Consider the following 23,629-nt stretch of genomic DNA (forward strand, 5'->3'; position numbering starts at 1 on the left):
GAAAAGGGAAAACTGAAGAAACAAACACTCAGGGCAGCTGTGGAAACTGGAGTGAAGCAGGCCACAGCCCGTGCACTAGATACCTCCTTCCTCTGTGCTGCACCCTCCAGGCTCCTGTGCCCCCCACAGCCTGCCCCAATGACCAGACACCCAGCATCCCTAATACAGGGATGTTCTCTGGAACCTTTCAGACCCCACAAACCCCATGGGCTGGAAGGAATTTGCTTCCTCCGAGGCTGAACTTCCTGCCACAGCCCTGGGGCTTCTTCCTTCTGCCCTGCAGGACACCAAACCCCAGCTCGAGGTCCCCTCTGAAGGCCAGCTGCCCACTCCTGGGACTCTGCACAGTCCTGCAGGAAGTGCTGTCCACTGCCATCAGCTCACTGTCCTCTACAGAGCTCAGGGCTTGGTCTAAGGCCTAGTACCAAACACCTGGTCCCTAATACCTGTCTCAAATACCTGGTCCCTAACTATCGGTCGCTAACACCTAGTCCCTAACTCCTGTCCCTTAGGCTGGGTCCCTAACACCTGGTCCCTAACTCCTGGTCTCTAACACCTGGTCCCTAAGGCTGGGTCCCTAATGCCCAGCCCCTAACACAGGGCCCCTAAGGTGGGTGCCTAATGCCTGGTCCCTAATACCTGGTCCCTAAGGTGGGTCCCTGACACCTGGTCTCTAGTACCTAGTCCCTAAGGCTGGGTTCCTAATGCCCAGTCCCTAACACCTGGTCCTTCGATCTGGGTCTCTAATACCAGTCACTGTGAGACCAGGCCCCAAGGAGTTATGCTGCCAGGCTGGGGTGGGTGGCCCCACATTTCCAGGAGGGCTTCCTCTCTCTGAATCTGGGGGCTGCTCTGGCCCCTCAGGTAGGAACCCCAAAAGTGGCCATGGGGTGGAAGTTGATTTAGAAGCAGCTGGAGGCTGAGTACTTGCCTCTCACCTTTGAGGGTCACTTGAAGAACGGATGACCTCTCATTGTCCCCCCAGGGCACCTTGAAATTGGGGGATTCCCTAGTCTCTAGACGGGAGTAGTCTGAGCGAGCAGAGCAGAGTCAGGGGGGATGCAGGGATGGCAGGAGTGGGCCCGGGGCGCGGGGGGGGGGGGGGAGGGGGGCGAGACATGCAAAGGGGATATGTGGGGGTGTGGCCGGTGGGCCGAATCAGTGTTTGGGGCGGGGCTGGTGGGTGGGGCAGGTTTCTGGGGCAGGACTGGTGGGCGGGGCCAAGGCAGGGGTGGGGCCAGGGTTCAGGGCGGGACCAGGGGCTGGGTGGGACCTGAGCTCAGGATAGGTTCGGTGGGCGGGGCCAGGACTTGGGGCGGGGCTAGGACTCAGGGCGGGGCCGGAGGGCGGGGCCAGGGCGCGCGCGGAACCGTGGGCGGGGCCTCCAGGCTGCCTGGCCCAGAGCACTGAGTCCGCGTTACCCTCCGCAGAATGGGGAGAGATGCAGAACATCACCACGACGCGGGAGCGGGTGGAGCTGCGGGGCATGGAGAAGTTCACCAACTACAGCGTCCAGGTGCTGGCCTACACGCAGGCGGGCGATGGAGTGCGCAGCGGGGTCCTCTACATCCAGACCAAGGAGGACGGTGAGTCCCCAGCTCATCCGGGAGCACGGCTGGGTGTCTGGACCCGCTCCCCTCAGAGGCGAGAGACCCGTGGCCTGCATGACTCTGTGGCTGGCCCTGAGCACCCCAGCCAGCGGGGACAGAAGATGGGGTGCTCCCCCCCAAAAAAAATCTTTGGTTCGTGTTATCCTGCTCCCGGATAGTGAGAAAGCCCGAGGGTGTGAGTCACACACTACAGAACAAAACTGAAGGCACGAACTACAGAACAAAACTGAAGGTCCTGAGAGGCAGCTCGAGGAGTTTGCTCTCCCCTCCGCCATCTCTGGCTCATCAGCACCCTTGCCCATGCCTGCAAGAGGGGCCAGCTCCGGGCAGCACCCCAGACATCTTTGGGGGTTCCCGAGCAATGCTGTCTCCTCCTGTGGGCCTCCCTCTCTGGGGAGAGACATACAACACACAGCCACGTAGCCTCACTTCCCATTGACCGTGGTGGCCTCTGGCTGAACCAATCACCCGAAAAGGAGTGCCATTGCCATGGTGACATCCCAGCGGGCACCTGAACATAGAAGAAGGTACCAAAGTAGCAGAAGGGAGGGTGAAGGGAGGAACAGGGTTAGAGGGACATTCTAGGGAAGTTTCATCTCCAGAAATGGGGCACTAGGTCACCCAAGCCCACCCTCCCTTCCAAGAACACTAATCTGGATAAAATATTATTTAAAACACCTGCCCAGGCTGGAGAGATTGTACAGGGATTAAAGGCGCTTGCCCTGTAGGCAGCTGACCCCGCTTGAATCCCTGGCAAGTGCATATGGTCCCCCAAGCACCACCCAGGACCCCTCCTGAGCACTGCCAGGTGTGGCCCAAAGTCAAAACAAAAGAACACCTGCCTGAAGGCCTGGGAGAGCTGGCGGGAGAGTTGGACAGTGAATGGGAGGCCTGGGAGCTCGTCCTGGGGTGTGGAACTTTTCTGCTCGGGGCATTTCTTGAGCTCCGGGGAGAGCAGCTGAGATACGATGAAACAGCACCTGGAAGCCGTGTGTTGGAGCCCACCCTACCAGGGCGAGAGAGATGGGCCTGGTGACCCCTGCCCTGTGCTCTGGACCCTTGCAGGACAGCTCAGCTTCAGCTCAGCACACTCCTAGAATCAGACTCAAGCAACCACAGTCTGGAAACGCTCCAGAGGGCAGATGCCTGTCAGAAGCAAACGCGAACCATCTCTTGAGTAACATGAACGCCAGGGCCAGGGCAGGGTTTAAGGAACTTCCCTTGCACTGGCTCGATCCCTGGCCATAGGCTCTCCTGAGCACTGCCAAGGGTGGCCCAAACACACACACACACACACACACACCAAAAAGAAAATTAACATCATCTCAGGTCTCTCAAATTATTTATTTTCATAATTCCAATTCTTTTTGTGTACGTATGAGCATACGATCTGCATGTGTGAGGCCCTGGCATCATGTGTGTGCCCCCACCCCACAAAATAAGAACTATAGCACAACCAGAGAAGGAAAAAAGAGATTACCAGTCAAGAAACATCAATTCAGTTGCCAGGTACCATCAAAAACAACAGATTCCAGAAAACACAGCAATATTATATGTAAAGTGTACAGAGAAAAATAGTTATCAACCTGTGATTTTATACTTATCAAAATTACTCTTATTTTCTAGAGAGATATTGTAGCATTTAAGGGGCTTGCTTTGCATGTAGTCAACCCCAGTTCAGTCCCTGGTAACACCAGGCGTGACCCTGAGCACAGAACCAGGACAAAGCCCTAAGCACTGCCGGGGCGGGGGGGGGAAACATCAAAAATCTTGTCAAGATTAAAATGAAAAAAAGACATTTTCAGGACTGGAGCGATAGCACAGCGAGTAGGGCGTTTGCCTTGCATGCGGCAGACCCGAGTTCAATTCCCAGCATCCCATATGGTCCCCCAAGCACCTCCAAGAGTAATTTCTGAGTGCAGAGACAGGAGTAACCCCTGAGTATCTCCAGGTGTGACCCCAAAAAGCAAAAAAATAGACATTTTCAAGGAAACCAAACTTGAATTGTCCACATTTCTGCCTCCCCCCCACGAGAAATATTAAAGGGTCTTCTGGAGCTCAAAGGAATATAAAATCAGGTGATGCAAGAAGAGATTATTACAGGTAAATGTGACTGTGAATCCACTGAAACTAATGATGACTACAGAAAAGGATGAGCTTTTCATCCTCAGGTAGAATTGAAAATACACACAGCACTAAAATATGCAGTAGTGGCTGATGAGTTAGGAGAGGGTGAGTGCATCCGAAATCTGCATTGTCTGAGAAGTGCCATTTAATGATATCAGACTGTGGTAAGCTAACGATTCCTTTTGTAATCTGTTGAGTAAACACTAAAAGTAGTGACAGACTGTCTAACAGGCAGACTAAAAGAGAGGGGGGGAAACAGAGGTGTTTTTTTGTGTTTTTTTTTTTAATTCTCAACCCAGAAGAAGGCATAAAAAGGAAAGGGGAAAAAAAAAACAACAGAATAGATGGAACAAGTAGAAAGTATTGAGACAGGTGGATTATTGAAACCAAATGTATCTGTAATCATATTAAAGATAAATGGACTTGATTCTCTGATTAAAAACTAAAAACTGGGGGGTTGGAGAGATAGTTCAGCATGGAGGGCATTTGCCTTGCCCACGGCTGACCTGGGTTCGATCCCCAGCATCCCATATGGTCCCCCAAACATTGCCAGGAGTGATTTCTGACCACAGAGCCAGCAATAACCCCTAGACACTGGCAGGTGCGACTTCAAAACCAAAAAATAAAAATAAAAACTGTCAAAACGGCCATCAGGTAAACAATACCAGCTATTTCCAGGAGGCTGCGAAAACATGAAGCATCCCAGAAGTCCAACACGAAAAGAATGGGACAAGATAAAAGACATCGTTTGCCAAACTGCCTAAGAGGAAACTGCAAAGTTAAAATCAGGTGCCAGGGACTTTCAGGCCAAAAGTATGACTGGAAGCAAAGAAGCCTTTATTACGATGCATGTTTTCACAAAGCGCCTCTTCAGTTTACTAGGCAAATAAAAGTTCTGAATATGTGTAAATCGAATAACACGCCTGCAAAACAGGTACAAGCAAAACCCAGCAGTTCCACGACGGACGGTGGCCCCAGTCCTCGTGGGAGATTCCCACGTGCCGGATGGGGGAGGTCTGAGGCCACTGCAGACCCACACCCCACAGCTGCAGGGGTGCCAGGAGCGGGTGCAGGAGGGCGGTGGGGTAGGAGAGTCTCAGGCCTAACTGACAGCCGCTGCTTCTGAACCCAGTGATCCCCTTAACTCAGAAACTGGTTTGGGGCCACACCCAGCCGGCGCTCAGGGCTTCCTCCTGGCTCGGCACTCAGGAATCACTCTTGGCGGGCTCAAGGTGCTGGGGATCGAACTTGGGTCCGCTGCATGCAAGGCAAGTGCCCACCCACCGCTCCAGCCTCTTACCTCGGAGTATGGATCCCTTGGAAGATTTTCAGAAGTGGTAGAAGCCAAGCGAGGAGGAGGAGGCCAAACGGAGTCCCTGGTGAAGATAATGGCGACATCTCCAGCGCACAAGCACTGGGTGGGAGCCCGTGGCTGGCCTCAGAGGAGACGGCAGCTCCTCTGCAAGGGAAGTGAGAGCTGGAGGTCCCAGCTCTCCCGGGCAGAGCCCTGAGGTCCCAGCTAAGCCAGGCAGGCCGCAAGATGAAGTTTGGGATGCTCAGAGTCGCCGAGAGGGGAAGTCTGTTCCAGGTGGGGTCCCGGGTCATCCTACAGTAGAATTTCCCACCTCACGGTAGGAGGGCCCAGGGCATCGCTGGGGGACACACGGCTGGGAGCGTGGTCAGCCTGGCCCACCTGCGTTTCTGACCTCCAGGTGGGCTCTCCTGAGAGTCCTTGGGCCTGACAAGCTGCCCAGAGATCAGATGTTTGTTTGGTCCGAATGCAGGTTTCTAGTCAGTCGGGGATGGGGGCCGGGGGCCAGCCGGGTCCTGCAGACCCTGATCAGTGCTTTCTGGATGCTGTTTCTCTCTGAGCAAGCCCAGAGCTGGCCATGGCCAACACCTTCCTCACGGGAGACTCTGTGGGGTCGGAGCCGGGTGGGGCATTTGCCTTGCACACAGCCAACCCAAGTTCGATCCCGGCATTTCATATGGTCCCCTGAACACCACCAGGAATGATTCCCTAGTGCAGAACCAGAAGTAAGCCCTGAGCATCGCCAGGTGTGACAGCCAGTAGCCCCCCCACCCCTCACACACACACACAAAAAAAAACACAAAAAACTTTGTTTCAAGCCCAAGGACTTTGTCTCACCTCCTCCAGGGAGCCCTCCCAAGTTGACCTGCCTTGCCCCTCCACTCCCCAGCACCCCAGGCCTCCCCAGAGGCTGTGCTCCCCCCCCCCCCGTCTCCGCTGACCTCCCCTCCTCCCGGATCAGTTCCAGGTCCCCCCGCCGGCATCAAAGCCGTCCCTTCATCCGCCAGCAGCGTGGTGGTCTCCTGGCTGCCGCCCGCCAAGCCCAACGGGGTCATCCGCAAGTACACCATCTTCTGCTCCAGCCCCGGCTCTGGCCAGCCGGTAAGTGACGGGGACGGGCCCAGGGCAGAGTCTCTGGCATGGGTGGTATCCAACCGTACCCTTGGGTTTCTCACACCTGTTTCCGCCTGGACGCTCAGAATGGGCCGGATGCTGGGGGGTGGCAGCAGACTGACCAGGGGCCTCTGGGGGCAGCCTCTGGCCCTCTGAGGACCAGGCCTGTGCTCCTCTGGCCAGGCTGACCACAAGAGCCCCGGGCAGGCCCTGCAGAATTGGGCCAGACCCCAGCTGGCCCGTGGCCCTGGAAATAAATCCCAACTAAGTGGTGCCCCTGGGGTCAACCCCGAGTGACCTCACAAGCTGGGAGTAGCCGAGAGAAGGTTCTGGGCCTCTGTCCCCAGGTCACCCTGTCAGGACAGGTCTAAGCAGGACGCAGCTTTTCCCCTGAGTGTGGGCGGGGATGGGAGCACAGAGAGGGGAGGGGGCAAGACGGGGCCCGTGTCCCCCTCTGTGACATGTGCGAGTCACTCGTTCCTGACCATTCCCATCCATGTGCAGGGGCGGTGTACACAGAGCTGCCGGGGTCCCCGTCTGCTTGTGGGGGGCAGAGAGGCACCGTGAGGTCAGGTGGGAGCTGCGCTGGGGATAGGGGTGCAGGAGGACCCCAGCTTCCCCCTCCCTCAGGGCTCCATGTCTGCAGTGGGGAGAGTCGCCCCAAAATTGCTTGGGGGGCTTCTTCACCATCTCCCGGCCCGCTGCCGCCTGTGGGGTCTCTCCGTCACTTTCCATCTCAGAAGAAACTGGGGGACTCGGCACCCCACACCACTCACGGCACCCTGTTAGCTGCACGCACAGGGCTGCCAACAGGGGACAGAGTCGCACCCCACGAACCACCCCCCCAGGCCCTGCCCTCCCCACCGGGACACCCACACCCCCCAGAGGGAGCCGGCCCCTCCCTCCCTTCTGCTCGGCTGCCAGGTTTGGGGTTCATGGGCTGCAATCCGGCCATGTGCTGTCCCTTAAGTGCTGCCCCCAGCCGGGTCCGTCCGTCTCTGCTTATCCATCCCTAGTGTTGTCCATGGACGCATTCAGGAACTTCTCCGCGTAGTGTGGTGACCACGACCATGGGTAACAAGAGGCTTCTGCAGATGGCCTGGGGAGAGAGTACGGGGGTCCGTGCGTTCGCTGTGATCCCCAGCAACACATAAGGTGGCCTGAACTCTGCCGAGCATCAGGAGCACAGAGGCAGGACAGCCCCTGGGCACTGCTGGGTGTGGGAGAGCAGGAAGGGAGGAGGGAGAGACAGAGGGAAGGAGGGAGAGGAGGGAGGAGGAAGGGAGGGAGGGAAGATGGAAAAGAAGGGAGGGAGGAAGGGAGGGAAGGCAAGGAAGGGGGAGGGATGGAAGGAGGGAGGGAGAGGCTGAGGGAAGGAGGGAGAAGAGGGGGGAAAGAAGGGAGGGAGGGAAGGAAGGAGAATAGATGGAGGGAGAGGGGAAAAGAGGGAAGGGAGAGGCTGAGGGAAGGAAAAAGAGAAGGGAGGGAGGGAGGGAGAGAGGGAGGGAAGGAAGAAATGGGGAGGGAGGGGAGAGGAGGGGAGGGAGAAGCTGAGGGAAGGAGAGAGGCGGGGGAGGGAAGGAGAGGAAGGGAAGGAGGAGAGAGGAAAGGAGAGAAGGAGGAAAGGAAGGGGAGAAGGAGAGAAGGAAGGAGGGGGAGGGGAAGGGAGGAGAAAGGTCCTATCTGGCCGGCCAGTCCCCTGAGCACTGCCCGGGGACTTTTCCTTCCATAGAAAAATCACTTTAGTCTCTTTCTCTGAAAGCTGGCGAGGCTTCGGGCTGTGGCCCCCGGGTCTGCCCTGTGCGTGTTTTAGGGCGCCTTGGGGAAGGTCGAGCCCCATGCCCTGCACTCCCCCTCCAGGGGCCGCTGAGATAGATGGGGTCTGCACTCAGCCGGGGGGCCACAGTCCCGCTGGGTACCCGCGGCTGAAGCCACACAGGACTTGTGGGTCCAGGGCTTGGGGACAGCAGCTCCTTCCCTGCACCTGCTGTCAGTGCTCACCGTTACGCTGTAGGGGGTGTTCTTCACAGAACCTGATGCACATGCTGTCCTCCCTAGGGGGCAGTGGGCATCCGGGGTCACAGGAGTCTGGGCTTGCCCTGGCTCTGCTCCTGCATTTGCCGGTCAGCCTCCAGGATGCCCTCGCCAGCAGCAGGGCGAATGCTGCCCACCAGGTGTGCAGGGTGCATCTGCCCGCGTGTATCTAAGGCGTCAGGCATCTGTCGTTGTGCCACTTGGGTTTTGTGGTCATTATTGTCACTGTCGGGGCGGCCGTGGAGTTGGGGGGGGGGGGGCTTACCCCTGTAAGGTGTATCCTCCACCACTGAGCCCATCAGTTGGACCTCCTCTAATAGTTTCCTCAGTTACTTTTCTTCCATCTATCGCTATGTATTCGACTGGATTTTTTTTCTTGAATAATTGTTGATTCATGTTCATTATCAATTGTTTCTTAGTGATTTGTGAATGCTCTTTACATATGAAGAAAAGCGACACCACTGATTACAAGTATTTGCCCCATTCATTGCCAGCCTTTTTATTCTCACTTTTAATGGCCCCTGATTTTCTTTAAATGTAATTCAAATTTATCAATCCCTTAATTAGAAGCCTTTATTTTTGTGGTTGGAACTTAAGATTCAGGAACTTACGAGACAGGACAGCAGGGAGGGCATTTGCTTTGCATGTGGCGGACCTGGGTTCAATCCCTGGCATCCCACAGGGTTCTCTGAGCCTGCCAGGAATTAGCCTTGAGTGCAGAACAGGAGCAACTCCTAAGCACCACCAAGTGGGGGGTCCCCCCCCAAAAAATAGAAATTAGGGGACCTGAAGTGATAGCACAGCGGGTAGGGCATTTGCCTTGCACACGGTGGGTTTGATCCCTGGAATCCCATATGGTCCCCCCAGCACTGCCAGGAGTAATTCCTGAGTGCAGAGCCAGGAGTAGTCCCTGAGCGTTTCCAGGTATGACCCCCCCAAAAAACAAACAAAAAATAGAAATTAGATCCTGGGGCCAGAGAGATGCAGTGCAGGAGTAAGGCACTGGCCTTGCACATACTCAACCCAGGTTCCATCCCTGGCACCACTTATGGTTCCCTGAACCCACAGGAGTGATCCTTGAGCACCCGAGGGTGTGGGAGAGGAGAGGGGAGGGGAGGAGAAGAGGGGGGAGGGAAGGGGAAGGGGAGGGAAGGTAGATTTGATCCTGTAGCTTAAGTTTCTTCTTTGCTGTTTACCTTTTTGTTTTGTTTTGTTTTTGTGACCCTTGATGACTGGGATTTTATTTGGGAGTGTGATCGTGGAGTATTTTTTTTCCTTGTTTTTTGCTGTTACAGTCACCGTGGTCCCATCATTTCACAGTCAATGACGGGGTTTTGTGCATTCTCCACTCCCACCCCCCACCAGAGTGTTTCCTCCGTCTTCACCAGAGTCCCATGCTCTCCTCAACACCCCCAATTCCCTCCCACCCACATTTCCGTAGGCTAGTTTAGATTCTCTTTCTTTCTTTCTTTCTTTCTTTCTCTTGGCTTTTTGGGTCACACTCAGTGATGCTCAGGGGTTCCTCCTGGGTCTGCACTCAGGAATCACTCCTGTTGGTGATTCCTCGGAGACCCTATGGCATGCCTGGGATCGAACCCAAGTTGGCCACATGCAAGGCCAATGCCTTCCCCGCTGTCCTGTCGCTCCAGCCCCAGATTCTGTTTCGTTGGGCACCTGTTTCCTCCCCGCACTTCTTCCTAGCTCCCACCTGAGAGATCAGTGCGTGTCCGCCCGCCACCTCCTGCCTAACTTCCCTCAGAGGAGACTCTCCAGGGCCATCCACGTAGTGGCACTTGATTCCACGTTTTCTTGTAGCCAAGTAGATTCCATTTGCACCTGCACCCGTTCCTCTATCCGCTCATCTGTGCCGAGACACCGGGCTTTTCCCAGAGTCTTGCTGTTACGAGCCACAGTGAACAGAGGAGCGCAGATGTTTTTTCGGGATGGAGCTTTTGTTCCTTGGGGTGCGTGCCCAGAAGCAGGATAGCAAAAAAACAACACAAAACAGTAAAAAGAAGAAAAAAACTAAAATTTTTTTTTCTTTTAGGTGGGATTGCTGGGCCATATAGTTTCTAATTTGGGAGGCTTCTTTTGTTTTGGGAAGACCACACCCAACGATGCTCAGGGGTTACTCCTGGCTCTGCACTCATAAGTTACCCCCTGACAATGCTCGGGGGACCATATGGGATGCCGGGGATCGAACCCAGGCTGGCCACATCTCCGCTGTACTCTGCACCCTGGCCTCTCAATTCCTAGTGTTTTGAGAAGCGTCCGTATTGTTTCCTAAGAAAGCTCAAACCGCCAACAGCAGTGAATGAGGCTCCTTCTCCCCACGTCCCACCAATGCTGGTGGTTTGCGTTCTTCATGGCTCGCGGGTGCCAGTCTCCGTGATCTCACTGTTGATTTGATTCTCATCTCCCTGATGGTCAGGGAGGCAGAACAGCTTTCCGTTGGCCATCCGTGTGTCTTCTTTGGGGAAGACTCTACTCGACTCTCATTTTTGATGTGGGTGGCTTTTCCCCCCTTAATTTTACCTGGGCTTGCTCTATCTTGGAGATGAACCCTCTGTGGGAAGAGTGTGGACAGAGAATCCTCAATCTGTGAGGTGGGTCGCCAGGCACCTTTTTACCTTTTTATACTATTCGTTAGGGCTGGAGCAATAGCACAGCGGTAGGGCGCTTGCCTTGTGCGCAGCCAGCCCGGCCGAGCCGGGTTCGATTCCTCCGCCCCTCTCGGAAAGCCTAGCAAGCTACCGAGAGTATTCAATATGCCAAACACAGTTACAAGAAGTCTCACAGTGGATACGTTACTGGGCCCGCTTGAACAAATCGAACAACGGGAGGACAGTGTGTTTGTTTTGTACTATTCATTGTTCCTTTTGTGCTGCAGAAGCTTCCTTGGTTTGAGGGCACCCTGTCTATTCATCTTGGTGTCTGTTTGCCTGGCTGGGGGCATGAAATCATCGAAGGCGCCTCTAGATTCAGTGCCATGGAGGGTCTCAGTGTATCTTCTCCCACATGCTTTATGGGTTCAGGTGGTAGCAAGGCCTTCCATCCACTTTGGGTCGGCCGTGGGGTGTGACAAGGGGCTGAGATCATCTGTCACCAGTGACCAGCCACTTTCCCGCACTGTTTGTGGTCGCGGATGCCTGTTTACCTGCGAGACTGTCTCCGGGCTTGGTTCTGTTGGTTGCGTGGCTTTGAAAGGGATTTCAGGATAAAGAACATTACTGGGATATGGGTCCAGTCCTCGAAGAGAAAACTGACCCTTCCTGTCCCGTGTACACTCAGGTACACACTCACACATACACTCACACTCTGTCACATACTCTCACATTTAAACACACACACACACACTCACATACTCATTCACACATGATTGCACAGTCACATTCTCACACTCGGCTCACACGTTCACACATTCAGACATGTACACAAACTCATTCACACATGATCACACACTGTCACACACAGTAACACACACACACTCAAACATATACTCTTGCACACATATTCCCCACAGGCACACCGTGACTGTGCACACACACACACACACATACACACACACACACACACATACACAGTCCCAGGAAGAACTGCATGGAACAGGCAGTGATGCCCGTGCTCTGTGCATGGTGCTCTGTTCCCAGTGCTCTGTACCACTGCTTTGTGCCCAGTGCTCTGCCCAGTGAGGATGTCCTGCCCTGGAAGCCACTTTCCTCCTGCTCTGAGGCAGGGTGGCACCCACCAGTGTCTGTACTCGGGAACATGTCCCCGCGTCCCGCTCCTGGGTCGGGGCCTGTCTCAGCAGCGTGCCCGGCGTGAGCGGGAGAGAAGCATCTCTCCACCCTCTGGCCTCAGGGCTCCACAGCAGCCTCTCACTCAGCGGACCGGACACTCCGGCCACAGGGACAGGGACGGGCGGGCCTGGGGTCTGCGCTCTGGCGCTTCTCGAAAACGGCTGCTCCGATTCATTTCAATATCTGAGCCCCTGGTTTCCAAGGCAACCTAATCTTTTCATCAAAGCGACTGGTAAAACCTCTGGGGCCCGATATTGTTTTGTTGGCAACTTGTCAAAACTGTCATTTGGTTAGGGGGAAAAATTTGGAGATTGTGATAACCTACAAATACGTTGGAGATCTGTAGCACTAATAATCATTAATCGAGCGTTGCCAGAGTCCGTCGGGGGGTGGGGGGAAGGGCGGCAAGAGGACCTTCTGTCCAGCGGTGGTAATTAGCGGGTGGCCGTGACGCTCAGAGCCTCCCACTGGGCAGTCCAGCTGTCCCCTCGCCTAAGGGGCCTGAGCTCTCCCTCGCTTGAGATTTCCCTGGGACCCTCTCACCCCCTTTCCCTCCCCTGCGGCCGCCCTCTGCCCGTCACCCACCCCAGCACATGGCCTGGCCTGCAGCCACGGGTGTCTGCTGGGTGGACGAGGTCAGTTAAGGCTGGCCAGGAGCACCCTGAGGAGGCGCAGGGGCACCCAGGGTTGAGCTGGTGCAATTCTGCTGTTGCCCAGAAAAGGTCACCCTGGCCAGCCCCTCCTCCATGCCCGCCCGGGGCCTCTGTCCCCCACTGACAACCATCTCCTCCATGTCCACCCAGGGGCCTCTGTCCCCCACTGGCTACCCTCTCCTCCACGCCCACACGGACGGCCTCTGCCCTCTGCCCAGTCCCCCCTTCACGCCCAGGGCCCCAGGAAGGGCAGAGGCCTCACGCCTGACCCCTGGCCCTTCCCTGCCGGCCCCGCAGGCGCCCAGCGAGTACGAGACCAGCCCAGAGCAACTGTTCTATCGCATCGCGCACCTGAACCGCGGGCAGCAGTACCTGCTGTGGGTGGCCGCCGTCACCTCGGCCGGCCGGGGCAACAGCAGCGACAAGGTCACCATCGAGCCCGCTGGCAAGGGTGAGGATCGTGGGCGGGAGTTTCCGGAAGTTGCTCATAGCTGCCCGGAGCCCCTCCTAGAAGTCCGGTTTCCCCCACGCGGGTCTATGATCCAGCTGTGGTCAGTCCACTGCCCTCCTGCGCCCACAAGATTTGGCCTCTGCCGCCCCCTGGTGGCCATGGGTCGTCACAGCAGCTGCACCTCTCGCACCTCTCGCACCTCGAATTAAGGAGTAGACGCCTCCCGCCTTGTCCCAGGGCCTGACACCCCCAGATACTGTCAGGCAGCCCCTGACTCTCCCACTGACTCCCCTGCTGTCCCTCTGTCCCTTCTCCAGTACCACTCGGACCCTAAATCCCAGCAGCCCTCCCCAGATTCCCAACTTCCTGCCCAAGACCTGCCTCCCCCCCGTCATGCCCCTGCCTGCGTCCCTCAGGTCCCAAACCTCCTCAGAGGCAGGCTGGGACGACCCGGAAGTCATATGCGTGCGTCTGTGTGTGTGTGCCTGTGTCTATGTGTGTGTCTGTGCATCTGTATCTCTGTGTGTCTGTGCCTGTGTCTGTGTGTGTTTGTCTATGTGTCTGTGTCTGTGTGTATGTATGTGTCTGTCTGTGCATCACTGTGTATGTGTGTGTGTGTTTGTGCCTGTGTCTGTCTCTGTGTGTCTGTTGTGTGTGTTCACGTGTGTCCATGTGTGTCTATGTGTGTCTGTGTGTCCGTGTGTGTCTGTTTGAGTGTGTATCCATGTCTGTGTGTCTGTGTGTGTCCATGTGGGTCTGAATGTATGTCCATGTCTGTGTGTGTCTGTGTGTCTGTGTGTGTGCCTGTGTGTCTGTCTGTCTCTGTGTTTCTGTGTGTGTCTGTGTGTGTGTATGTGCCTGTGTGTATGTGTCTGTGTGAGTGTGAGCGAAAGACAGGAGAGTGAGTCGGGGTTAAACCCACACTTGCCAGGCATCTGCTCCATCAATAAACCAAATTCCTCGCCCTTAAAACCCCATGTTGAACACATCCTTGTGGGGACTCCTCCTGACTGATGGAGGAAGTCTGGCCTCCTTGACCAAGAAGTTAAGCCCCCGGTACTTCTCTTCTTCCAGCCCTGCTGTGCCCAGCACCCCACACCCTCTTATCCCCCTAAGTTTCTGCCTGTGGCTCCCAGCCTCGCCTCAGTGCTGCCCCCTCCTGGCAGGCCCGCCTCTCTGCAGCAGCAATGCCTCCCCTGAGAGTCGGGACTCAAGACCCAACTCCCCACGGCCTCCTGCCCACAGACACCCAGCCCCGCAGCCCCATTCCCGCATGCGCCGAGCCATGTGGGAGACCCGGGAGACAGTGAGAGATACAGCGCTTGCCTTGCACGCAGCTGACCCCAGTCCAACACCCGACAGCACGTGTGGTTCCCCCCCCCACAAGTGTGACCCCAAGTCCCCCGAGGGACAGAGCGTGTCCACGCTGAGTCCAGTGGTGGCCGGCCCATGCAGGGAGCTGGGAAACGGGTTGACAACTCACAGCCGAGGTCCTAGGCAGCTACACAGGGAAGGGGCTGAGGTGCTACCCCAGGTCCCACGGGGTCCTCACCCGCTCTGCCCGCAGCCCCTGCCAAGATCATCTCGTTCGGGGGCACCGTGACGACGCCGTGGATGAGAGACGTGCGGCTTCCCTGCAACTCGGTGGGCGACCCGGCGCCTGCTGTGAAGTGGACCAAGGACAGGTGTGCGAGACTGCCTCCCAGTGCCCCCAACTGGACCCGGCTCCCGGGAACAGGGGTGCTGGAAAGTCACGGTGCTGGGGTGCCCCCAGGAAGAGCCCAGGGAAGCCTCATCCCATGGGGGAGGGTCCTGAGCTGAGTCTGCACCAGACTGGCTGAGCCCTAACCACGCCTGCCCCGCCCACAGCGAGCACCTGCCCATCCCCACATCCATGGACGGGCACCGGCTCATCCACACCAACGGCACGTTGCTGCTGCGTGCGGTGAGGGCCGAGGACTCGGGCTACTACACCTGCACCGCCACCAACACCGGCGGCTTCGACACCATCATCGTCAACCTCCTGGTGCAGGGTGAGAACCCCAGCAGGGCATGGGGGCACGACTGTGCGCAGGGAGACGGCTGTTTGCAGGGGCGCAGGGGGGCAGCCGTTTGCAGGAGTGCAGGAGGACGGCTCTGTGCAGGGGTGCAAGGAGGACGGCTGTGTGCAGGGATGCAAGGGGAACAGCTGTGCTCGGGAGTACAGAGAGGGGGGTGGCTTGTGCAGGGGTGCAGAGGGGGAGAGAACCCTGTGCAGGGGTGAGAAAAGGGGAGAGAGCTGTGTGCGGGAGGCAGGGGGTGAGGAGACTGGAGAGAGCTGTAGGGAGTGAAGAGAGGGGAGAGAGCTGTGGGGGGTGAGGAGAGGGGAGAGGGCTGTGTGCAGGGGTGAGGAGAAGGGAGAGGGCTGTGCAGGGGCAGAGAGGGAGACAGCCATGCATGGCACAGCCAGATGGAGAGGGGTGACGGGGATGTGCTTCCCAGGCGGGAGAGTGAGCGGGAGGGCGGGGGCAGCACCCTTAGGCAGGACAAGCCTGTCCCTTGGCTGCATCTGGCTGGGGCAGCCTCAGGCCCTGCAGCCTCAGAGGTGACAGCTGGTGGCTGTCCCTTCCCAGTGCCCCCCGACCAGCCCCGCCTCACGGTCTCCAAGACCTCCGCCTCGTCCATCACCCTGACCTGGATCCCTGGGGACAACGGCGGCAGCTCCATCCGCGGTGAGCGGGGCCGGCACGGGGACCTGGGGACCAGGGACAGTCACCTCCATTACACCCAGGACTGGGTGGTGGGGGGTCTGGGATACTGAAGCCCCCCACTAGCTGATGGTGAACTGTGAGAACCGCCCCAGGTCTGAGTCCTGGCCAAGCATCAGGCACGTGTGCTACCGGGGGTGCCCGGGGGACCCTGCGAGGGCACTTGGGGGTCTCGTAGGAAGCAAGTCTGGGGTGTATGCTGAGAACTTGAGCAGTGGTGAGGAGGGGGCGGGGTCTAGGCAGGACCCCCCACCCACCCCGGAGCCTCACCCCTCAGCTTCTCAGCCCTGAGCGCTGGGGGGACCGGCATGGGCGGGGCGCTGACCCGCGCTGCCCGCAGGCTTCGTGCTGCAATACTCGGTGGACAACAGCGAGGAGTGGAAGGACGTGTTCATCAGCTCGGGCGAGCGGGCCTTCAAGCTGGACGGCCTGCAGTGTGGCACGTGGTACAAGGTGAAGCTGGCCGCCAAGAACAGCGTGGGCTCGGGCCGGATCAGCGAGATCATCGAGGCCAAGACCCACGGGCGGGGTGAGCCACAGCACCTGGTGCCGGCGCAGCCCCTGTGGGTGGCACGTGGGACCCCCGTCTCTTTTGCCTTGACTTTATTTTATTTTTGCTTGGGGGCCACACTGGGCCACACCGGGGACCAAACCCTCTGCCTCCGGGGGTGTTAGTCCATCCCGCGTCCCCCTCCTCCCTGGCCGAGTCCTGCCCCCTCTCCCTCCTCCCCAGCCTGTGCCCCGGGCCCCCACCCCGCAGCGAGCCCCCCGGCAGACGCTCTCTCCTCCCCCAGAGCCCTCCTTCAGCAAGGACCAGCACCTCTTCACGCACATCAACTCCACGCACGCCCGCCTCAACCTGCAGGGCTGGAACAACGGCGGCTGCCCCATCACGGCCATCACGCTCGAGTTCCGGCCCAAGGGCGCCTGGGCCTGGCAGGGGCTGCGGGCCAACAGCTCGGCCGAGGTCTTCCTCACCGAGCTGCGCGAGGCCACGTGGTACGAGCTGCGCATGCGGGCCTGCAACAGCGCGGGCTGCGGCAACGAGACGGCCCAGTTCGCCACGCTGGACTACGACGGCAGTGAGTGGGCACGGGCGGAAGAGGGACAGACACCCCCGGAGGCAGAGGGACAGACACCCACCAAGGCAGAGGGACAGACATCCTGGAGGCAGAGGGACAGACTTCCGAAAGCAGAGGGACAGACACCCACCAAGGCAGAGGGACAGACATCCCGGAGGCAGAGGGACAGACACCCACCAAGGCAGAGGGACAGACACCCCCGGAGGCAGAGGGACAGGCACCCCCGGAGGCAGAGGGACAGACATCCTGGAGGCAGAGGGACAGACGTCCGAAAGCAGAGGGACAGACACCCACCAAGGCAGAGGGACAGACACCCACCAAGGCAGAGGGACAGACACCCACCAAGGCAGAGGGACAGACACCCACCAAGGCAGAGGGACAGACATCCCGGAGGCAGAGGGACAGACACCCCCCAAGGCAGAGGGACAGACACCCCCAGAGGAAGAGGGACAGACAGCCCAGAGGCAAAGGGACAGACATCTCAGAGGCAGAGGGACAGACACCCCCGAAAGCAGAGGGACAGACACCCACCAAGGCAGAGGGACAGACATCCTGGAGGCAGAGGGACAGACATCCGAAAGCAGAGGGACAGACACCCACCAAGGCAGAGGGACAGACATCCCGGAGGCAGAGGGACAGACACCCCCAGAGGCAGAGGGACAGACATCCCGGAGGCAGAGGGACAGACACCCCCGGAGGCAGAGGGACAGACATTTGAAGGCAGAGGGCCAGACATCCCAGAGGCAGAGGGACAGACACCCCCCAAGGCAGAGGGACAGACACCCCCAGAAGAAGAGGGACAGACAGCCCAGAGGCAAAGGGACAGACATCTCGGAGGCAGAGGGACAGACACCCCCCAAGGCAGAGGGACAGACACTCCCAGAGGCAGAAGGACAGACATCCCAGAGGCAGAGGGACAGACACCCCCCAAGGCAGAGAGTGTGTGAGCTCCAGTGAAGGCTTGAGGAAGCCCAGGTTCAAGGGCCCCGGGATGCGCTGACCCCGGGGGAGGGGAGGCGGGGGGGGGGGGGGAGGAGAAAGGAGGTGGAGTCAGTGGCCAGAGGTGGTGGCTCCAACGTGGGTGAGGCCTTGACACAGGAAGGGCCAGGGCAGGGCAGGCAGAGTCCCCAGAGGCTGCTGCTTTGGATGGGGGCTCTCAGGGAGAAATACAGGGTGCTGGGGGCTCCATCTCCGTGTGGGGACCCCCAGCTTCTCCCCATTATTCCAGGAAAACCCCAAGCATCCTATCGCGTCATGAACACGGCACATCTGTGCCGGGCGGACCTGGGGGTGGGGGCCAGGATTGGGGGCCACAGAGGAGAGAGAGGGTCAGGAATGTGCACCTGGAGAAAAAGGTTTGGGTGAGACCTAGAGTGGCAAGAGGTCAAAGGGCCCTAGGGTGGGGCTCACACGACCCGTGTGGGCCAGGCCCTGGGTTCGAGCCTTGAATGTCCCCTTCGTGAACACCTCCAGGCGAGCCCCCCGCCCCAGCCGTGCAAACCCTGAGCCTCTCCTCCCCTTCCAGGCACCATCCCCCCCATCAAGTCTGCCCAAGGGGAGGGGGACGACGTGAAGAAGCTCTTCACCATCGGCTGCCCGGTCATCCTGGCCACGCTGGGGGTGGCCCTGCTCTTCATCGTCCGCAAGAAGAGGAAGGAGAAGAGGCTCAAGCGGCTCCGAGGTGCAGGGCCTTCCTGCGGACGTCCAGCGGGCATCCTCTGGGCTTCCTCTGGACATCCAGCAGGCCTCCAGTGGGCCTCCTGTGGGTGTCTGTAGGCTTCCTGCAGGTGTCCTGGGGGCATCCTGCAGGTGTCCAGCGGGCAACTTGCAGGCATCCTCTGGGCTTCCTCTGGGCATCCATCAGGCCTCCTGTGGGCCTCCTGCAAGCATCCTGGGAGGACACCAGTCTCTGCCCGTGGCACCTGGTCTGGACCGAGCAGGGCCTTGTGTCCTGAGGCAGTGGGTAGCCTCTATGCCCCTGGCTGTCCACTGCTTCCTCCTCCCCCACTGGAATTTGGTGGCTGCCCAGTGGAGCTGTACTAAGCTGGCTCAGTTGCTGCTTGAAATTCAAACTTTTCCTGCTGATGAGCAGATGCTGCTGCCGTCAGCCCTGGGGTCTACCAGACTTGAAATCCTCTTTTTGGGGGGAGGGCGTGGGAGGGACACACCCGATGGTGCTCAAGGGTTACTCATGGTTCTGTGCTCAGGAATCACTCCTGGCAGGCTCGAGAGACCATTTGGGATGCCAGGGATCAAGCCCAGATCAAGGCACGCACCCTACCCACTGGACTGTCCTCTCCTCTTTGGATTGGACCTTCCTATGAGACAAAATCTGGGGAAAGGGGCCCGGGAGATAGAACAGGGATGGAGGCATTTTCCTGGCACACAACCAACCTGGGTTCAATCCCTGGTACCGCATATGGTCCCCAGGAGTGTCCTGCCAGGAGTGACCCTTGAGGGGGGGATGCTTGCCCTGTTCGCATCCAACCAGGGTGTGATTCCCGGCATCCCCTCAGGATTAATTCTTGAGTGCAGAGCCAGGAGTGACCCCTGAGCAATCTCTGGGTATGACCCCAAAAAGCAAAAAAAAAAAAAGAAAAGAAAAAGTAACTTTTGAGCGGAGTCCAGCGGGTAGGGCGTTTGCCTTGCACACAGCTGACCCGGCTGACCTGAGTTTGATTCCTCCGCCCCTCTCGGAGAGCCCGTCAAGCTACCGAGAGTATCTCACACGCACAGCAAAGCCTGGCAAGCTCCCCGTGGTGTATTCGATATGCCAAACACAGTAACAACAAAGTCTCCAATGGAGACGTTACTGGGCCCGCTCGAGCAAATCGATGATCAATGGGAGGCCAGTAGATGGTGGAACTCTTGAGCATTGCTGCTGTGCCTCTCCCCCTGATTATTTTTCAATCTGAGGAAACAGTGACCACACAGCATTTGCCTTACACACAGCCAACCCAGGTTCAATCCCCAGGGCCCCATGTGGTCCCTGGAGCACCTCCAGGAGGACTCCCTGAGCACAGAGCCAGGAGTAAACCCTGAGCCTCACAGGGGGTGGCCCCCAAACCAAATAAATCAATAAATCAGGTGACAGGAGGGGCGGGGAAGGCTCAGAAGTCTGCAGCGAGTGTCTCAGTGTCCGACTCACGCAAGCACCCGGGTTTGATCCCCGACACGAGGGGTGGCCCTGGCGGCCTCAGCACCCCCACACCTGAGCAGGGCCTCCTGGCCAGGCCCCCGGCATGCGGCCCGTGCTATGCCCCCAGGCCTGCTGAGTCCCCCACAGACACTGAGGAAGGCCAGTGCCCTGCCCTGAACCCTGGGATCTTCCCACCTCACTGTCCCGGGGTGTCCCCAGAACCCGATTCCAGGGGTTCTCCCTGCTGGCTCCCCGGGTCCATGCTAGGCCCCCTGCCCCCCGCGCCGACCGTTCTCACCCTGGGTCCCCTTCTCTCCTCTTTTGCAGATGCCAAGAGTTTGGCAGAAATGCTGATCAGGTGAGTGTTGCCTGGTGCTGCCCCTCCCTCCCCTGCAGGGCACAGGCACCTGAGTCCCCCCTCATCCCGCCCCCCGCCTCTGCGGTGCACCCCCCACGGCTGAGGGTCACCCACCTCCAGCTCTCCCCCCCATAGCAAGAACAACCGGAGCTTCGACACCCCCGTGAAGGGGCCGCCGCAGGGGCCTCGGCTACACATCGACATCCCCCGGGTCCAGCTGCTCATCGAGGACAAGGAGGGCATCAAGCAGCTGGGTGAGCGCGGGCGCCCCCGCCCCAGCCCACCCTGCACCCAGCCCCCGTCTACCATGCCCCCGCACCCACCCCAGCTCACCCTGCACCCACACTCATACCCCAGTCTACCCCACACCCATCCCTCAGTCTACCCAGACCCACCCCCACACCTGCCCCCACACCCACACCCATACCCCAGTCTCCCCTGCCCCTGCACCCCAGCTCACCCGGCACCTGCCCCCTCCCCCACACCCCAGCCGACACACCCACAAACCCCAGCTCACACCCCAGCCCACCCCACACCCCAGTCCCCCCCACATACATGCCCCCCACTCCAGCACCCCCCCAGGGCTTTCTGTGTTGCCAAAATCAGAAAAAGACGGAGGGAGCAATAGCACAGCGGGTAGGGCGTTTGCCTTGCACACGGCCGACCTGGGTTCGATTCCCAGCATCCCATATGGTCCCCTGAGCCCTGCCAGGAGTAATTCCTGAGTGCAGAGCCAGGAGTAACCCCTGTGCATTGCTGGGTGTGACCCAAAAAGCCAAAATAAATATAAATAAAATTGAGGCATTCAGGGGGCTGGAGCAATAGTACAGCGGGTAGGGCGTTTGCCTTGCACACGGCTGACCTGGGTTTGATTCCCAGCACTGCCAGGAGTGATTCCTGAGTGCAGAGCCGGGGTAACCCCTGTGCATCGCTGGGTGTGACCCAAAAAGCAAAAAAGCAAAAAAAAAGAAAAATGAAAAGGACAGAAGCATCCAGGTCCTGAAGGCCGCACCCCGGGAATGGGCTCCTGTGACTCCCTTCTCTCCCCAGGAGACGACAAGGCCACCATCCCCGTGACCGACGCCGAGTTCAGCCAGGCCGTCAACCCGCAGAGTTTCTGCACAGGGGTGTCGCTGCACCACCCGGCCCTCATCCAGAGCTCAGGGCCCCTCATCGACATGTCGGACATCCGGCCGGGCACCAGTTCGTACCGAGACCCGGTGGGGGGCGGGTGGGAAGGACCCCAGGCAGCGGCAGGGAGGGGAGTGCCAGGGAGGCTGCGCCCCTCTGGCTGGGCCCCTCACTTTCTCACCCAGAGATGCTGGGGTGGAGGTCCCTGGTACCTTAGAGTCACACGAGGGGAGAATGCGGCAGTCTGGGGGCTAGCCACCTGGATGGCCAGACAGCCCCCCTCCTCCCTTGCTGGCCAGTGCCCACTGCCCACACCAGGGGGTCCCTCAGCTGGGGGGGTACCAGCTCCGCTTCCCTCTGCGCAGACCCGGTGTCCAGGAAGAACGTGAAGTCCACACACAGCACCCGGAACCGCTACTCCAGCCAGTGGACGCTGACCAAGTGCCAGGCGTCCACCCCCGCCCGCACCCTTGCCTCTGACTGGCGCACGGTGGGCTCTCAGCACGGGGTGACCGTCACTGAGAGTGACAGCTACAGCGCCAGCCTCTCGCAGGACACGGGTGAGCCCAGAGCCCTTGGTGACCGACTCCTGCTGGCGGCCCTTTGCCCAAACCCCCGGGGCACCCATGCCTGCGTCCCGGGCCAGTCCCCCGGCTCGCCAGACACTCGGCCGCCCTGATTTGTGCTTGACCGAGAATCTCATTTTGCTCCCCATCATTCCCCACACACACAAAAACATGGCCCACGTGACATCTGCCAGGGAAAGGGCTGCCCTTTCCTGGGGAGTGTCTGTGTGCCAAGGATGAAGGCAGCTGGGCTGGGGAGGGAGGGGTGGTGGTAAAGCAATCATCTTGCATGCACGCGGCCCTGGGTTCGAGCCCAGGCATTAGAGGGAAAGAGGAGAACAGAGAGAGGGGCTGAACACGTGCCCGCATACAACAACCCAGCCTCTCTCCTCAGCACCGCAGGGTCCCTGGAGAGACCCCCAAGAACCACTAGGCATGGCCCCCAAACCCAAAGGGCAGAATGCTGGCTCTAAGCCACTTCCGCCCCACGCTCCCGGCAGTGGGCGAATGGCACCTTCTGAGCCTGCCGGGGTCAGGGCTGGGCCTCCCCCCGCTAACCATCCCGCTTGTGTCCATCTCGCTCGCCCAGACAAGGGACGGAACAGCATGGTGTCCACCGAGAGCGCGTCCTCCACCTACGAGGAGCTGGCGCGGGCGTACGAGCACGCCAAGCTGGAGGAGCAGCTGCAGCACGCCAAGTTCGAGATCACCGAGTGCTTCGTCTCCGACAGCTCCTCGGACCAGATGACCACGGGCACCAACGAGAACGCCGACAGCATGACGTCTGTCAGCACGCCCTCCGAGCCGGGCATCTGCCGCTTCACCGCCTCCCCGCCCAAACCGCAGGACGCCGACCGGGGCAAGAACGTGGCTGTGCCCATCCCTCACCGGGCCAACAAGAGTGAGTGGGCACACCACCTCCCCGGCAGGGGTGGGGGGCCCTGTGCCCCATCCCCAGTCCCAGCGGGCACCCTGGGGAAGTCAGGATCCCAGGGGGCTGACAGCTTAGCTCTGCTCCATTCACCGCTGTCACAGACCCACTGGCCGGCCGGCTGGCCACACATGCACATCTTGTCCGTACGTGACAAATGAGAGAAAGAGTTTCTCACTGATGTCCCCTAAGACCATGCATGCCCCAAATGCAGAGTGGACTCTCCGAAAACAATGCCCAGGGGCTGGAGCAATAGCACAGTGGGTAGGGCGTTTGCCTTGCACACGGCCGACCCGGGTCTGATTCTCAGCACTGCCAGGGGTGATTCCTGAGCACAGAGCCAGGAATAACCCCTGTGCATCACCAGGTGTGACCCAAAAAGCAAAAAAAAAAAAAAAAATAACAATGCCATCTGCTGTTTTCTAACTGTGCCCATTAAGAAATAACCAAAGGGTAAAATAAAAAAAAAGAAAACAGTGCCCAGTCCCTTACTTGGAAGCAAGTCCAGCCCGGAAGGAGGACCCAAAGGCCACTGGTCATCATCATATAGCCTGGCTTTGTCCAGGCCCAGAGGA

The 23,629-nt window shown here is 58.9% G+C and overlaps 1 protein-coding gene across 1 annotated transcript in view; it reads left to right on the forward strand.

Annotated features, from left to right (window-relative positions):
• DSCAML1 (DS cell adhesion molecule like 1) overlaps positions 1-23,629 on the forward strand; it is a 242,116-nt gene that overhangs the window by 216,581 nt on the left and 1,906 nt on the right. Inside the window, 14 exon segments of the mRNA XM_056107577.1 lie at positions 1,431-1,586; positions 6,011-6,150; positions 12,947-13,100; positions 14,668-14,785; positions 14,970-15,133; positions 15,713-15,811; positions 16,188-16,376; positions 16,642-16,929; positions 18,455-18,610; positions 20,396-20,426; positions 20,562-20,680; positions 21,477-21,629; positions 21,923-22,117; positions 22,713-23,024. Coding sequence (XP_055963552.1) covers positions 1,431-1,586; positions 6,011-6,150; positions 12,947-13,100; positions 14,668-14,785; positions 14,970-15,133; positions 15,713-15,811; positions 16,188-16,376; positions 16,642-16,929; positions 18,455-18,610; positions 20,396-20,426; positions 20,562-20,680; positions 21,477-21,629; positions 21,923-22,117; positions 22,713-23,024 — 2,274 coding nt within the window.

This window comes from Sorex fumeus, unplaced genomic scaffold (assembly GCF_029834395.1).
Source record: "Sorex fumeus unplaced genomic scaffold, SorFum_2.1 ptg000169l, whole genome shotgun sequence".
NCBI classification, from domain to species: Eukaryota; Metazoa; Chordata; class Mammalia; order Eulipotyphla; family Soricidae; genus Sorex; species Sorex fumeus.